We start from the raw sequence: 1,647 nt of genomic DNA, 5'->3' as shown, positions 1-1,647 counted from the left end.
GGTACACTTCCTAGTCTCACTTGACACGCCCCGCGTGCAAGAGTCAGTGAGAAGATGATAAGTTCTTCCGAGACTTCCATAAGTTGCTCGAAAACTTCCTCGTCCTCCGACGAGTATGATTCAGTTCTGTTGGCACGGGAGCGTCGCTCCCCAGAATTTTGTCCTGCTCGCTCCTTAGAACTGGAGTGGGGACTTCTAGAACGTCTACGGCAATTTTCAACCTTCTTCAACTCACATTGAGCTTGGTCCTTCTTTTTTAAGTATTCAACATCTGTTGTTAAGTCAGAAAGTCTGCTGTCTAAACCTTTAACTTTGTCCAAGATGTCTTTTAGAGACATATTTGTACGTGCTTCTGTAAGAGAGCTAAGAAAAAGGCCAAGGAAGATGGCTGAAGCAGGGGCTTATATAGTGGGGCAAGTGGGTGGATGGGCGGACCAAAAGTTATTAAAATTAGTTATTTAACTACAAATTAGCTGTAAGTTAAGAAAACTGGCCAAACACAGTTGATATGTGAGACTGAGCCTTCTGAAATATAATGTACAAAAATGCATATTAAAGTACTTAAAAGCTAATATGTACATGTATTTTGTAGCTACATGTATATGTTGTTTAAGAAGCATTCCAGTGTAAAACAATGTAAAGTTCTGCTATAAATGTAGTAGGTTTCTCGATTGTACATGTACATGTATGTAGTATGTATATGTACATACATGTATATTGTCATCCATAAATACATGTACATGTTTCTTCCATTAGGTACATAAGCTGACCTCTTCACTAATAGATCTAACTATCACTCTCTGTTGACTGGATGCCTCCTGCAGTATTGGCTCAGTAACTGACAGTACCTGCTGTGCTACAGTAGCTCCCAGTCCACTGCTCTCAAGCTGCTCGTGTTGCAGTGCAAGATTGAGTATACCCAGTAATATCTTTAATGTATGGAGGTGAGGCTGTATCAAGTATTGCCTATTAGTCTATAAGGAGAAGAAAAAATAATTATAGTACAAATTATTATTATTATATTTACTTTGACTTTGACACAGTAGCTGATTAATTTCAGTCCAGCATGAACAAGCCCATGACTTCTTAGGAAATGTTTAGCTTGAGCTAATCTATCATGTATGCAAGTAAAATATTACAAGTAAATTGAATGTCTCTTCTTTCATTCCTTAAGGCCTTCATACACGAGGCAACTTGCTGCTAGCAACATTTGTGGTTACTTTGATCTTGTAAGCAACATGTTGCCAGAAATGGAAAAATGTTCTATTTTTGGCAACATGTTGCTTAGTTGCTAGTAACAAGTTGCCTCGTGTATGAAGGCCTTTACCTTTGCAGTATAGCATCAAGCCTGTTTTCTTTTCCTAGTACAGTAGCCATCTTGTATACCTCTTCTTCGTCGATGTCTTCTCCTTTGCCACTGTCCAGTGTTTCCACCATATCCTCTGTAGCATCACCAAGAAGGCCTGGGAGAGAAGAGGAGAGGCTTCATTTAAAATCATTGGCTTACCTCTCATTCTGTAGACAACTTTCATCCTGTCACCATGCTGCAAATAAAATAAATAAATGAAATAATTAAAAGTACAAATGTATACAACAAAATTCATTTAATACAATTATAACACTCTTGCAGATAATTCAGTATATTTT

At 37.9% G+C, this 1,647-nt stretch overlaps 1 protein-coding gene across 1 annotated transcript; it reads right to left on the bottom strand.

The window, feature by feature from the left end:
* Positions 1 to 737: 737 nt before the first annotated feature.
* On the bottom strand, positions 738 to 1,543 carry LOC109592434 (E3 ubiquitin-protein ligase UBR4-like). Its single transcript, XM_020007869.1, has 4 exons — positions 1,508 to 1,543; positions 1,328 to 1,463; positions 1,028 to 1,112; positions 738 to 974 (listed from the first exon to the last, which is right to left on the bottom strand). Exons 1-4 carry the CDS (start codon positions 1,530 to 1,532, stop codon positions 753 to 755), a joined length of 468 nt encoding a protein of 155 aa, XP_019863428.1. The 5' UTR covers positions 1,533 to 1,543; the 3' UTR covers positions 738 to 752.
* Between the last annotated feature and the right edge of the window lie 104 nt (positions 1,544 to 1,647).

Source organism: Amphimedon queenslandica, unplaced genomic scaffold (assembly GCF_000090795.2).
Source record: "Amphimedon queenslandica unplaced genomic scaffold, v1.1 AMPQUscaffold_5236_Cont22791, whole genome shotgun sequence".
Lineage (NCBI taxonomy): Eukaryota > Metazoa > Porifera > Demospongiae > Haplosclerida > Niphatidae > Amphimedon > Amphimedon queenslandica.
Note: the sequence above shows the minus strand (reverse complement) of the source record. Positions and strands in the feature narration are given on the sequence as shown.

Coding starts and splice junctions, on each gene's coding strand:
- LOC109592434 (XM_020007869.1), bottom strand. CDS start 1,532: ATGAAAGTTGTCTACAGAATGAGAG. Junction 1,113..1,327: donor CTTGATGCTATACTGCAAAG/GTAAAGGCCTTC, acceptor CATACATGATAG/ATTAGCTCAAGCTAAACATT. Junction 975..1,027: donor GCTACTGTGTCAAAGTCAAA/GTAAATATAATA, acceptor TTCTCCTTATAG/ACTAATAGGCAATACTTGAT.